The following is an 11,874-nucleotide window of genomic DNA, read 5'->3' on the forward strand; positions in this document are numbered from 1 at the left end:
TAGGTTAAGCCTTCACACTGTATTTCAGGTAAGCAATATGGCAGAGGAGATAGACCTACCCACTTGGCTAAGGAGAAAGCCAGAATTAGAGTTTATCCACTGCAGAGCCAGGGGGGTGTTATTCCTCAGCCACTGTGTGTGCTTGCGGCAAACCTTTACATGGATACCAAGGCAGCAGCTTTAGCCAGTCACCTCAGGAGAGCTGCAGGGCCCCCACCCGCCATCTATCCTTTTACTTTTTATAAGCCAAGCCTATTGTTTTGCCAAAACATGTTAAGGAGTGAAACTGAAGTGAGGAGATGCCAGTACCTGCCCACACACCTCCCAAGTCACTCCACAGAACCCTAGCCCTCTGGAAACTGCATGAAAAACGCAGTTCCTTTCTTCTATGATATGTAAGAGAGAAAGGCTGAAAAGGATCTTTCTTATGCTGCTCAGATCATAGAGAATGCATGGAAGTCTGTCAGCCTAAGGACAAGCCTGGCTTCCTATGCTGCTTGATGCTCTCAGAGAAACAGACTATGACACATCATAGCAGCCAGGGGCTCTTTGTAGCTTATGCCTCTGGTAGACCACGACCTTATGGTGATGCACAGATTAATAGATATGGGTTAAACTAAGATGTAAGAGTTAGCAAATAAGAAGCTAGAACTAATGGGCCAAGCAGTGATTTAATTAATACAGTTTCTGTGTGGTCATTTTGGGTCTAAGCAGAGTAGAACTAGTTGGGGAAAACTAAACTGAATGCTGGGAGAAAGAAGGTGGAGTCAGGAGAAGCCATGTACCCCCGCCAAAAACAGATGCCGGAACTTTACCCAGTAAGCCAAAGCCTGGTGGCAATACACTGATTAATGGAGATGGGTTAACTTAAGATATGAGTTAGCCAGAAATACACTTAAGCTATTGGCCAAACAGTATTGCAAATAATATGGTTTCTGTGTGATTATTTCAGGGCTGAACAGCCAGGAACAAACAAGCGGCCTTCTACAATACCCACATGTACACATAGGGCTAGGCCTACAAACTCATATATACCACACACAAAAGAACAATTTTAACAATAAACTGTAATAAAACTTACTTGAAATATGTTAAGTCATGTCTCTGCCATATATCTAGGCCCACACTTCCTGGAATATGAGGCAAGAACATCACTTTAACCCAAGAATTTGAAGCCAGCCTACATATAGTACAGCCAAGCCTTATCTCAAAACAAGAGGGGGAAAAAAGTAAATTACAGATAACCATACATATGAATAGCTTATTTCTAGACTTTCCCAAGTACTATTTCCAGATCATAGTTGACCCTAATTCAACCTCTACAAAGTAAAACTGCAAAGGGGGACTCCTTAACAATATAAATATTGATACAGTTTACGTTTTATTTTTCATTTTCTAAGATTTTTTTGTTTTATTTTTAAATTACATGTATATGTATGTGTCTGTGTTTGGGTATGTGCCCATGAACACAAGCACTGACAGAGGCCAGAATGGGCACTGGATCCCCCGGAGCTGGAGTTACCCATGAGAAATGCTCTAGCCTAATTTTTGTTTGCTTGGTTTTGTTTTTCAAGACAAGGTTTCTCTAGAGCTTTAGAGCCTGTCTTGGAACTAGGTTTTATAGACTAGGCTGGCCTCAAACTCAGAGATCTGCCTGCCTCTGCCTCCCGAGTGCTGGGATTAAAGGCGTGTGCCACCACCCAGTGTAGTATTTTTCCTTTTAAAAGTAGGTATTTTTCTGGGCTTGCAAGATGGATCAGCACGTTAAGGCACTTGCTGCCAAATCTTACAACATGAGTTTTTTTTTTTTACCTGCGTCTCATCAGTGGAAAGAGAAAAACAATTCTCATATGCAACAGTCCTCTAACCTCCACATGCTGCAGCACATGTATGCTAACACATGTAAACACACACACACAAATCCTTAAATTTTGAATATCTAATCTCAGTACTGAGAGAGGCCCCAGGACAATACACCTGATACACTCTCAAAACTGGTTCCCAAGCAGCAGATTACTTAGTGGAGAGAGGGGGAGAAAAAAAAGCCCGAGGATCTGAATGTAGATCCCCAGTGGTTCCATAAAAGCTGTGCAGGTGTGACAGGCCACCTGAAATCCTAATGCCCAGGATGTGTGGCCAGGGTAGGGTCATATATTATAAGGCCCGTATTTCTACTTCATATGGCAGTCAAGAGTTTCAGGCCAGTTTGCACCTGCTACACAGGAGGTGGTCACCTAGCCTTCCACACTGACGCTGTCCAAACAAAGGGTCAGGATATGCTATTGTTCTGCTCCTTCTTTGTACTTTGGACAACGCCTGGGATAGAGATGTTAATTCAGCCTACGAGACAGAGCTGGCACACAGAGCAGGAAGATAGGAAGATGTAACAGAGCAGGCATAGATAGGTGTGGACGTGACCTCAGACATTCCTCTAGTCACCTAGGAAACAGAATGCTAATAAACTTCCCCCTCAGTTTATGTTCTGGTATAAAAGCTGTTTGGAGAATAAACACAGGTGAGAAATTTTCAGGAAGTCAATTCAGGACTTCATGAGGGAATCACTGAAAAACTCCCTCCCGATAAAAGGATGTGAGTTGTGTATTTATTCCCACGCCTGCCCACTAGTCTGAGAAATAATTTATGGTCCAGGTTGCACTGGACCCCGACAGGTCAGAAGACCCCTAACAAGCTGGCCAGCTAGACAAACTGAATTGGCAAGTTCTCAATTCAGTGAGAGAGACTGCCTCAGTAAATAACTAGAGAGCAATTAAGGAAGCACCTAATGTTAACCTCTGACTTCCACCAGCATGTGTACACAGTACATGTAAAGGGGTGTGTGAACTTGCATGCACACAACAGGGCCCACTAATGGAGACCAATGCTTCTTAGGCACATGTTTGATTTTGGGTCTGAGGAGGAAGTGGACACAATATACTTAAGGGATCTCAATGAAATAGAAAATTATTTAAAACCGGGCCCATTTCAAAACCCAATCCTAGCTAGTCAGTTGAAAAACCATTGGATAGGATGAATAAATTCACTGAAAAGACACATGTAATTTGTGAGTTCATGTTAAAAAAAAAAAAAAATGAGTCAACCCTAACTTCTAAAATGAGTAAAGAAATAGAAACCCGGGGCTGGAGAGATGGCTCAGTGGTTAAGAGCACTGACTGCTCTTCCAGAGGATCTGGGTTCAATTCCCAGCACCCACATGGCTGCTCACAACTGTCTGAAGATCCAGTTGCAGGGGATCTGACATCTTCACACCAATGCACATAAAATAAAGTTAAATAAACCATAAAAATATTTAAAAAAAAAAAAAGAAATAGGAACCCAAGTAATGATCTTGCCTTCTCTGTGCAAACTGTATATGCACTCAGAAGGCAAGTTATGTCTGGACTAGGCAGTTATCTGTGGTAGTTAGACCCATTCAGTAAAAAGTCTTGGGGAACTTGAACAATGTTCAGTGACACTGCCAAAGCCCTTAGATAAATCTTGTTCTTAAAACATCACAAAAAGCCGGGGGGGGGGGGGGGGGGGGGGGTGACGGACAGCCGGGCGGTAGTGGTACACGCCTTTAATCCCAGCACTCCAGCACTCGGGAGGCAGAGGCAGGCAGATCTCTGTGAGTTCTAAGTCAGTTTGGTCTACAAGAGCCAGTTCCAGGACAGTCTCCAAGGCTACAGAGAAACCCTGTCTCGAAAAACAAACAACAACAAAAAATTAACAAAAAGAGTGCTGGAGAGGCAGCTTACTGGTTAAGAGCATCATATAGCTCTTCCAAAGGACAAGAGTTCAGTTCACAACTGCCTGTAACTCCAGTTCTAAGGGAATCTAATACTTCTACCTTCCACAGCCTATGGTTTTCATATGGAGGCCATCACTACAGCGGGTGTCGAGAATACTGAGACACCTGCTTCCAGGAGAGAACAGTCTGGCCCCATTCTTGGAGCTGCCGCATTGGTTTTGGTCACAATCAAACAATGGAAATGGGGCTCATCAGTTAAGATCACTGACTGTTCTTTCTAGAGATCTTGAGTCCAATTCCCAGCACCCACATTTTGGTTCACAACAGTTTATAACTAGTCTCATGAGATTCAATGACCTCTTCTGGTGTACAGACATACATGCAGACAAAATACCCACATACATAAATAAATCCTTAAAAGTCAGGGTGCAGGGATGTTGTAGGGAAGCCACTTGTCCTTCCTGGAGTCATACAGTCTTCCCCAAGCTCCTGTTGCTAGGATGGAGGTGAATTTCCTGGCCCCTGCCCTCTTCCACAGCTGTGCCTTCTCCCTCCATACTTCTTCCATCACCAGACCTTCCTCCCTGCTAACCTACACTCTGGATGCCAAGGTATGTCACTAGAGGGGACCAGCTCTCTCCCTAGATAGCCAACAACTTGTGTTTGCTCACTTGTAGCCTTATCTAAAATCAACACCAGCACCTCCTGCCTCCAAAGGCTTCCAGGGGCCGAGTGGACAAGCCTCATATCTCAGCCAATGCCCGGTCACCATGCATAAGCTTTCTGTCCTCACGGATTGGAAGGTTGCAGGTATTTCCTCCATCTTCAGCCCCTCTGGGCCCCAGCACCAAATGATTTCTAAGTTCAGGTGGGTGACAGGGCTATGAAGGTGTCTGGTAATAAAGTTATGTTGGGCTAGGACTAAACATAGGATTTCAGATACCCCTGCCAGATGGTCTTTTTCTCAGAGGAGGTGCAACCCAGACCATGCTTCACCTGTCCCTAGAGTTCCCACAAGGGCCCAATCCTCTCAAGACTACCTAAGAGGTCAGGATGTCATGGGGCCCTGAATCATCTGTTCTGCTATCAACGCCCCCCCTAACTGGTCATCCACTCAGAGCAGCCCTATTGAGGCAATGTCACCATCACTGTGGCAGCAGGGACAGCAGAGCAGTGCTGCAGGAGCTAGAAGTCTGCTCACTGCAGGTACATCGACAGGCCCCAGTCCTCAGGCCATCCTATTTTTATTTTTTTTTTCTTTCCTTCTTTCTTTTTTTCTTTTTTTGTTTTTGTTTTTGTTGTTGTTCTGTTTTCCGAGACAAGGTTTTTCTGTGTAGACTTGGTTATTCTGGAGGAACTCACTACATAGATCAGGCTGGCCTTGAATTCAGAGATCTACTTGCCTCCCCTTCCCTAGTGCTGGGATCTTAAGAGCATTACAGAAGAGTATCCAACTACATAAAGTCCTCTAGAAGTGGCAAGTCATAGAGCCAATAGAATTTGGCATATGTGTGTCACAACCATAGGCATGGTTCAGCAAAGCTGCCTCCTGCAGGCCACATTATCAGTTATAAAGTAGTCCCAATCCTACCCTGTCACTTGGTCTTCAAAAAGCTAGCAGGCAAGGGGAGGGGATCCTTGTGGGAAAGTTTCTAAGAACTGCCCCATTAAAGTTATACTGCAGGACTCCTAACACCGGGTCCATCCCATCTGCTCCTCCACATGGGCATCCCTTGTCCTAGGGCCTTGATACCTGCCAGAGGACGGAGAGGCAAGCTGCCAGGTCAGCAAACACCAGACTGAACTGGGGTATGGCTCAGTGAAAAATGTCTACCAAATACAAGGCTCCGGGAACTATGCCTAACAGTCTAAAACAAAAACCATCAGTAAGACCAAACAGTCACCTTTTACCATACAGAAGACCAATAAAGCATGGCTACCAGGTGAGCGTCCCCCACACTCGCTCCCTAAGGAAGACAGTTCAGCCCTTCTTGGGAAACACCCCAGAAGCGAGCATCTATGTGATCTTGTGAAGACAATGGCTCAGTGGCAGGGCAAAGCTAAACAAAATCTTAAAGCTCTCCTGATGGCAACACCAACTCATATGGAAGGGGGCAAGCCACGGTCATACAACTAAGCCAGACCTCAGAGCTCCTAATCTGCCAAAACGCTCTACCAGGGCCAAGCCCACATGGATACCATGGAGATGTCAGAAGCTGGTGCCCCACCAGAAGCCAACTGGATACCGCTGAGGACACCTGACTACCACTGTTGTTCTTCAACAGTGGAGAGAAGAGTATTTAGTTCCCATGGAATGCAATACTGCCCACGCAAAGTAGACAGCCTCACAGATGAGGGTGCTGGATCCAAACAAACAAAGGCTTCCTATATAAGGAGCAGCCAGGCAGCAGGCACCACAACCCCAGGCATTCCAGGTAGGCTCTCTCTGCTGTGTGTTTGTGTGTCTGTGTATGTGTGCTCACAGAGGTCTAAATTTCTCACTACTGGCCATTCACTTACTTTCTCTGAGTGTCAGTGAGCTCAACGAACAAAGGGGACAGTGGCCAACCTGTCTGGCTGCCGAGACAAAGCTGAATAAAGAACTAATGAGCTCCATCAGGTTTCTGAGGGCTTAGGACAAGCACACTGGGATGGACGCCGTAGCCTTCCAGCACACCATGCGCTGCCTCAACAGTTTAGAAAAGGCAGAACTCAGTCTTCTTCTCTCCCAGCCTTTTAAGATGGGGACGAGAGAGCCTTGCTTCACTCAGCTGTCCCCACTGCAGGTTCTGCCACTCTTCCTTCTAGAAGTTTACTGGGTTCCAACCCGAAAAAAATCTAAGACATATCACGCAGATGAGTTATGCTAACAGAAGACCCTCTCTTCCCAGGGCCATCTGTCCCCACCACCAAAGCTATGCTGTCTTCAGGGACCATCTGCAGTCTGCTACTCCTCAGTGTTCTCTGGATGGATGTGGCCATGGCGGGCTCCAGCTTCCTTAGCCCAGAGCATCAGAAGGCCCAGGTAAGTCTGTCTCAACAAGCCCCATACTCATCCTGACCTTGGAACTGTTCCAGCCCTATGACCAGCAGCAGGGCCTCCATCTCTCTGGGCTTCAAACATTCTCAGAGCATAAAGGTGGCCTTTGGATGTGACCCAATTCTGCTTTCAGAAGGAAATACAGATTGAAGACCCTAAAGAGAAAAACTCATCCAAGCATGGTAGTGCCCACTGTAATTCGAACAATGGGAGATGAAGGCAGACAAGTGTCAAGTTCAAGGCCAGCCTGAGCTACATGGCTTTAGGGAGACTCTTATCTTAAAAAAACTAAAACTAATTTTAAATTTTAAGAAAAATAAAGAGACCTTTTCTTTTCTAGCAAAGAAAAGAATCAAAGAAGCCACCGGCGAAACTGCAGCCACGATCTCTGGAAGGCTGGCTCCAGCCAGAGGGCAGAGGACAGGCAGACGGGACAGAGGAAGAACTGGAGATCAGGGTTGGTACCCAGGCACCAGTAGGTTCTTGTAGCAGTAAAGGGAGTTGGGAGGAGGGGAGTATAAGCTAAACACACATGGCTTTCCAAGCTATTCAAGAATTAGAGCCCAGCAACAACAGCTCCACAAGGTGTTCAGGATCTCTGGCTCAAGAACAGAATGTCAGTAACAGAATGTTACTATGCTGCAAGGGTAGCAAGGGAGCAGTCACCAACAACAAAGATATCAGCAGATTCCAGGGCATCACAAAGAGCCAGGAAGCACAGATGGAGAAACAGAGACAGGAGGAGGCCTGCCTATCCAGGGTTCTCTCAGGCCTGCCCTGGTTATGGAGAGGTGGGTGGGCTGCTAGTGCAGGCTGGCTAGCTCACACACCTGCAGCCTAATGGGTGGGAGTCAGTTTTGCTCTGAAAAATTTTACATGGCATAAGGAAAAACCATAAGGAAAAGTCCAAAGATTGGGAGAAGGGAATAAAGGAACCCATAGGTCCCTCTCAGCAGTTCACCTCGGATTCCCCTGGGAACCATTAAGTAGTACTTGGCAATGCCAGACCCTATACTGTGTGTCTACATGCAATTTCATCTTCAAACATGGCAACCATGATTAACTGGGCAGCAGGGAGCACAACCTAGGGCTTCACAATTGCTAGGCATGTGCTTTGCCAAGGCTACATCCCCAGCCCTGTTCTACTGTTTTCTTGAATCACTTACTCTCTACAAAACTTTGTAAGCTAAGCAAGGCTGGCATCATTTGCTAAATTCTGTAGATAAGAAACACAAACTGAAAGGTGAATTCACTTACCCAAGGCTATCAAGCCAGGGTTTTCCTCCCCCGGTCCTCCTCTCTGGTCAAGGGCAAATGCCAGTATCCTCAAACTCCTGATCTCTGATCCTCTCTGGAGCCAGAGTGTCCTCTCAAACCCTTGCTTCACAGGAAGCATGACCTTTAAAACTAACTCCTCTTTCTCCTCAAGGACGTCACTAAAATGGCATGGACAGTCTTGAAACAACCAGGTCCATACTTGGCAGGTGGCTACCCCAGTCATAAGAACCCTACACTTAGTTCTTATAGGGAAGAAATCTTAGCACAGATTCAGGATTAACATTTCCTAGCTCCTTGATCCTCACCAGGAGCCAGACATCTGGCCTACACAGCAACATAGGCACAAAGAGACAGAGAGGTCTGTAGCAAGCTAGGCACAGAGTATGACCACTGCCTACCCTCCTATTTGAGGCTCCATCTCTCAAAGGTTTTTTCCCCAAAATCAGGTCTGTAGACAGAATGCCAACTACCTCCACCCCACTAAATAGATGGACCCTGAATCAAGAAGAAGGAGGTTTTCCATGTTGCGTGAAAACCAAATGCTGCCACCTCTCACACGCCTCTATCAGTCCTAAGGGTGTCAGCCCTGGCAGTACCCCTAAAGGGTGTGTGGTTTTCTTCTGTGATGGTTAGATCATCTGACCAGCTTGCACAGACAATGGAGTTTGAGAAGAAAAACTAGCAGTTGCTAAGGAGAAAGCTAGAAGGGCCATAGGTCCGTAAGTCACAGCACTCCCCATCCATGCTGCTCCCCTTTCACAGTTCCTGCAAGTCAAACCACCTGAGAAACAGGCACCATCCACCTGGTGACTAGCAGCCTCAGCAAGGACTTGGGGCTAGGCAGAGTTCAGAGTCCTGCTTTCTAAATCCTTGGATATCACCTCCATCTGTGACACAGGGAGGTCATTCAGACTCTCTGAGCTTCCACCCTAAGGACAGGGAGAGTACCAGACCAGTTAGCACTCCTCTCTGGCTCTAAGATTACGTTCACAGACCACTCAGATACCCAGATGGCCAACATGGCCAGGCCTCCCTGGGGAGAGGTGGGTGTTCAGGGCATGGCAGGCAGGATGAGACTCAGATGCTCCCAATCCTACCTCCTAGTTCAACGCTCCTTTCGATGTTGGTATCAAGCTGTCAGGAGCTCAGTACCAACAGCACGGCCGGGCCCTGGGGAAGTTTCTTCAGGACATCCTCTGGGAAGAAGTCAAAGGTGAGTCAATCTGAAATGGAGCTTAACCTGTTTTATGAGTGACAAATTTTCTTTCCTAACCCTACTGTCAAGCTTCTAATCTTCCTCACTACCTGTGGAAAGGGTGCTGAGCTGGTATGTGTGGCAGCCCAGGAGGGCTGGAGCACCAGGTCCATCTTCAGCAGCCCTGTGTATCAGAAACCAGTGTGTTAGCTGATGGGCCACCTGAGCCTCAGTTCTTTAACTGTGAGGTAGTGCTGATACCTATCACTAGCACTTCACATTATCTGGCTTTGAAATATTTCACAATGTAACTTCATGAAGGGAATCTGCCACAGTGGCACTGAAAATGCTAGGAGACGCATATCTTAAGTTTTGGTTTTGGCTTGTTTGTTTTCCGTTTTTTAGAGACAGGGTTTCTCTGTGTAACAGCCCTGGCTGTCCCGAAACTCAGAAATCCACCCACCTTAACCTCTTAAGCGCTGGGATTAAAGGCGTGTGCTAACATGCCCAGCTATATCTTAGGCTTTTTGTGTGGTGATGGGGTGAAATCCAAGGTCTAGTACATACTAGACAAGCACACTACCACCGAGCTGCATCCCTGTTTTCAGTACCCTCTTACTTTGTGAAAAAATACCCAACTTCTCCATGGCTGAGAAAACCAAATTTCAAGAACAAGCTACATTCTCTCCCTAAGCACTTTCTTACAAATATGGCAATCACATATCTCACCATACAGATGAGGAAAGCAAGATCTGGGGATAAAAGGACACTTACCCAAGAGCACAAAGTCTACAAATGCCATCTTCCAAGTCCAACAATCCCCACCGCCATCACCACACACTTGCTCCCAGCACACCATGGAAAGCAAATTTGATGACCCGAGCAAGATGGTGAACCTGAAGACTGACTTGACCTCTTGCTTTTCAGAAGCACCAGCTGACAAGTGACTGGAGACAAGACCCACCGCTGTGATTTCCTCCTGAGTAAGAACTCACATCCAGCCTTATGTTCCTCTGCAACTCCTGGCACTCTCCTACTGCCATAAGAATAAAAGCTCAAGCTGTGCACTAAATGCTCAAAATATTGTTTTTTCATCCACATGGTAAAGTTCACATTTTACTTAAAAATTATTGAAACAATGCTTAAAGTTTATGACCCATGAGAAAAGGAAAAACAAAAACAAAACATAAGGGCAGGAGCATGCTTGAAAACCAAAGGAAACCTTGCTCATTCCAGCAGTAAAACAGGAAGAATGTAAGACAGAAGGTTCTAAAGGTGGGGTTTGGAGGCCACAAACACAGCAGAGCTTCCTGAGTAATTAAGAGCTACACTAGGGGCTTCAAAAGAGCCACCAAGTGGCTACATTCATAAAGATATCAGTTGACAGTATCAGAATCAACACACTCAAGAACTGTCTGGGGTGATCAGAATGGGTGTGTGGCAATGGCTCTCGACCATACCATACCAGGCTAAGTAACCACATTCTCTCTTCAACTTCTGGAGAAATCTCACAAACCAAATGTTCCATGTGCTCAAGGCTGGCCACCACCTGATACTAGGCAGATGTCCAAAATAGTCCCCAAACTCAAGCTCACAGCTCTTGATCCCCACATCCTACCACTGTAATTCCAGTTGGGACACTAAGAATATTACACCTAATGCAAATCTTTAGACCATGTCCCAAAGCCCAGTGATATTGGATGAGAGCCATAACTAAAGCAGGAGCCCAGCGACAAGCTCTGAATTCCTTGTGCAGTCCAGTGAGCACTTAGGATAAATAGGGAGGAGATCCGGTGTTGCCCAGCCAAGGCAACACTGCTGCAGCAGGCACCGTGGACCTCTCAAGGGAAGCCTTTGCCACCCAGAACCCAAGGCATGAGACAACCAGGGATGAGCACACTTGGCAGGCACTCTGAAATCTAAGCACATCCCTGCCAAGGAGCTGTGATGCTTCTCACCACTGCCACCTGGAAACTCCTTACAAATGAACGTTCAACCCCACTCCAGTCCTTCTTCACAGAATACTGAAGCCCCCAAGCAGCCAGGCATGGTAGCTCACGCCTTTCATCCCAGCACTCAGGAGGCAAAGGCAGGCAGATCTCTGTGAGTGTAAAGCCAGGCTGGTCTACAGAGCGAGTTCCAGGACAATCAGGACTGCACAGAGAAACCCTGATTCAAAAATACAAAGAACAAAACAATAAGAAAGCTCCCAAGCTATGACTTGCTTAGAAGTCCCAGGATCCTGTTCAAAGCACAGCACACAAAGCCAGGTGGCTGTGGGGTCCTTGGCAAACCTGGAAACGAGACACACAGATGTCCACTGTGCTGCTCAGTTATTGCCAACTTGACACAAGCTATTAATCATCTGGGAAGAAGGACCTCACTGAGAAAATGCCTCCATCAGATTTCTGGTTAAGCAAGTTTGTGGGGCATATTTTTTGGTTAATGATTAATATGGGAAGGCTCATCCCACTTTAAGAAGTGCCACCCCTAGGCAGGTGGTCGTGTGTTATAAGAAAGCAGGCCGCACAAGCAAGAATAAACAAGCTAGTAAGCAGTATTCCTCCATGGCCTCTACCTGAGTTCCTGTCCTGGCTCTCTCAGCGGTAGACC

At 46.4% G+C, this 11,874-nt stretch overlaps 1 protein-coding gene across 1 annotated transcript; it reads left to right on the forward strand.

Annotated features, from left to right (window-relative positions):
* Nucleotides 1-3,653: 3,653 nt before the first annotated feature.
* Nucleotides 3,654-10,333, forward strand: Ghrl (ghrelin and obestatin prepropeptide). Its single transcript, XM_048438634.3, has 5 exons — nucleotides 3,654-6,183; nucleotides 6,640-6,773; nucleotides 7,129-7,245; nucleotides 9,171-9,279; nucleotides 10,189-10,333. Exons 1-5 carry the CDS (start codon nucleotides 5,940-5,942, stop codon nucleotides 10,206-10,208), a joined length of 624 nt encoding a protein of 207 aa, XP_048294591.1. The 5' UTR covers nucleotides 3,654-5,939; the 3' UTR covers nucleotides 10,209-10,333.
* The last annotated feature ends 1,541 nt before the right edge of the window (nucleotides 10,334-11,874 follow it).

Source organism: Myodes glareolus, chromosome 3, assembly GCF_982192425.1.
Source record: "Myodes glareolus chromosome 3, mMyoGla1.1, whole genome shotgun sequence".
Taxonomy (NCBI): domain Eukaryota; kingdom Metazoa; phylum Chordata; class Mammalia; order Rodentia; family Cricetidae; genus Myodes; species Myodes glareolus.

Excerpts from the sequence above, each read along its gene's own strand:
- Ghrl (XM_048438634.3), top strand. The coding sequence starts at position 5,940 with ATGGATACCATGGAGATGTCAGAAGCTGGTGCCCCACCAGAAGCCAAC. Across the intron at positions 7,246-9,170 it reads AGGAAGAACTGGAGATCAGG|TTCAACGCTCCTTTCGATGT; the intron begins GTTGGTACCCAG and ends CCTACCTCCTAG. Across the intron at positions 9,280-10,188 it reads CCTCTGGGAAGAAGTCAAAG|AAGCACCAGCTGACAAGTGA; the intron begins GTGAGTCAATCT and ends CTTGCTTTTCAG.